We start from the raw sequence: 2,593 nt of genomic DNA on the forward strand, positions 1-2,593 counted from the left end.
ACAGCTAATCGACTTACCTTTTACGCGGCCTCATGAGATGCCGCTCCTTGACTTTGTACTCAAGGGTGGAGTGCGGAACTCCGTAAAAGCTGCCAGCACGATGCACGCTCATTTCGCCGCGCTGAACTGCGCGTACCGCCTCGACGAGGCTATCCCTGTCGTAATTCCTGTATTTGCCGCGCTTAGGTCTGGTGCCCTTGCCGCCGGTGCCCGGTTTCGATTTATTCGCGTCTTGCGTCTGCTGCTTGGATTGCTGCTGCTGCGCCGACGACTGTTGCTGCTGTTGCGGTGGTTGCGGAGGTGTGTAACGACCTCTCTTGAACGGACTCGGGTCTGTCATTATGGCCTGCTGCGGTGGCACCACGCCGCCGGCCGATTGGCAACCCGGTATGCCGGCCGCGCTGGGCGTCTGGCCCTCTTGGAACTTGACGCTGATGCTCTTGGCGATGACGTCGCGGAAATTAACGGCCACCGCTTTGCCCACCAGCGAATTCGTGGGACTGCTGGTGCCGGTGGAGAACGCTGGACTAGCTCGCTCCAGGAGGCCCGGACTCGAGGCGGCAGCCGCGAAGCTCTGGGCGAACGCGGCGGAAGTCGGCTCGCCGTTCTTGCTGGAACAGCCCGGCGTGCTCGCGGGCTTGTAGGACGGAATCTTCAGTATCGCTCTACCTTGAGCGCTATCGCTGGCTTCTTCCTCGATGTTAGGATTGAAGTCGTCATTCGTCATGGGCGCGCGCTGCTGCTGCGACTGCGTTTGCTGATGCGCGGCGAGGGGATGGTGCTGATGGTGATGCGACTGCGACTGGTCTCCGTTCACGTTCTTGTTCAGCCTCTTGTCCTCGCACATCAGCTTCCTCATCACTTCGGGTATGCGATAGTCTCGCGCATCTAACCCTACGTCATCATTATAGTGTTTATTGTAGAGATTTATGAATATCTGTTGACGTGATATTGATAAATGCATTATAATATAACTTTGCTAATAAATAAGCATAGTTTTACAAGATTATGTTAAGGATAAGAAACAAGCTTAATGAGACTTTTGTAATTCTAATTTTAATTTAAGTTTTGTTTTAAACAAAAATTTGTTATACTTAGGTATCTTTAAATATTATACATATAGTATAATTAAAGACATATGTATATACGAAATATTTACAGATTTAATGATGACTTTAACAAAAAACGCGATTATCTGCATTTTATTTTTACTCGAGTATTTGTCATAATTTCAAATACGGATGTAAGCTATTCAAATTAAATTGCAGTCTTCAAAGGCAGAAAAAATATCGGCGAGCTGATTAACTAGGGCCTGGCTTCTATCGATTCCAGAAGTCCTATTGTGGCGTAATACACTTTTCGGCTTTCCTCTCTTGACGCAGATTGGTTGGTCAGTCAATGAACAAAATAAACGAATGCTCGAAATCCCGATTATCAACGTATTATACTGTTTTATAGCAAGTTTTGTACGTGTGTGTGTGTAGTCTCATACTATATTAATAAATGTAAAAAAAAATTAATTACTTCAAATTTTAGAAATATGTAACTTATTGAGAAATTAATTGTAATCGGAACTTCAATAGACAATAACAACTGCATTACAATTCTTAAATCAAATAACGAATAAACTCTTTAACTGACAGAGCTTTCAAGCTACGTTTGATATCATTTTATAATATCAAGAAATTTAGACAATTAATTTTACCTAATGGTGCAGCGGCAGCCAACATCTTTTGAATATAGGGACCAATGTTCGCGTGTTCCAGTCCCCATTCGGCTCCTGTCTCGTGTCCGCGCTGCAGCAGGTTCCTGAGAGAATCACCACCGGTCCCCTCGAGCGTGGAAAACCTTACGAGATCCTCCAATGAGAGCAGAGGCTTCAGCAGGGCCTTCTCAACTTCCTTCTCCTCTTCCGCACCGGATAATTCTTTTTCGTCCACCTGTTAAAAACATCTCTTCTAGCGTTTTCTGCATACTTCTCGATTATAAAAGAGTATCTAAATTGCAGATTACAGTCAAGTTGTCCTCTCGAGGAAAGTAAAAGTAGAAGCTTTCACTCCGTCTCCGGAGACATGAGTAGAAGCCTTGCTTTTCTCATCATCGATAGAGTCATTAAGCAACCATTACTGCTCATAAATAACAACTTCTTGTTCGAGAGTGCTTCATCGAGAGGTGAATGTGTGTGTGTGTAGTGTCTGGAGTGTACGTGTATTTGTATCATGTGTAGGTGTCAATTGTCCATGTAAATATATACAAAGTGGTTCCCGTAAAGTGACCGCATTGCATATTTTTTAAAAAATCTCAAAATGGAGAAGAACGTAATGCAGGAAAAGATACTTTAGCTTTGAGAACGTCGCACAGACGGATTTTATGTAAAAGGAATCACGCGTCAGTTTTAACCATTTTGAGATAACATTTTACGAATCTTGAGAATGTCGCTTTAAAACTTCTTTGCAAAACTTTGATATTTTAGCTTATTTTATTTTAAAAGTAAATCGCCCGTGCACACAGAGAACTTAATTTAAAGATACGTATACCCTCTATTTTTATTTCTTTATCTAATACTTGCAAAATATTCAATCGAGCCACTTTA

At 43.1% G+C, this 2,593-nt stretch overlaps 1 protein-coding gene across 1 annotated transcript in view; it reads right to left on the reverse strand.

Annotated features, from left to right (window-relative positions):
- Nucleotides 1-2,593, reverse strand: part of LOC112465001 (mushroom body large-type Kenyon cell-specific protein 1) — a 43,723-nt gene that overhangs the window by 4,160 nt on the left and 36,970 nt on the right. Inside the window, 3 exon segments of the mRNA XM_025032345.1 lie at nucleotides 1-16; nucleotides 19-894; nucleotides 1,706-1,940. The exon segment at nucleotides 1-16 is cut by the window's left edge and continues 4,160 nt beyond it. Coding sequence (XP_024888113.1) covers nucleotides 1-16; nucleotides 19-894; nucleotides 1,706-1,940 — 1,127 coding nt within the window.

Source organism: Temnothorax curvispinosus, unplaced genomic scaffold, assembly GCF_003070985.1.
Source record: "Temnothorax curvispinosus isolate PA1 unplaced genomic scaffold, ASM307098v1 QBEX01001498.1, whole genome shotgun sequence".
NCBI classification, from domain to species: Eukaryota; Metazoa; Arthropoda; class Insecta; order Hymenoptera; family Formicidae; genus Temnothorax; species Temnothorax curvispinosus.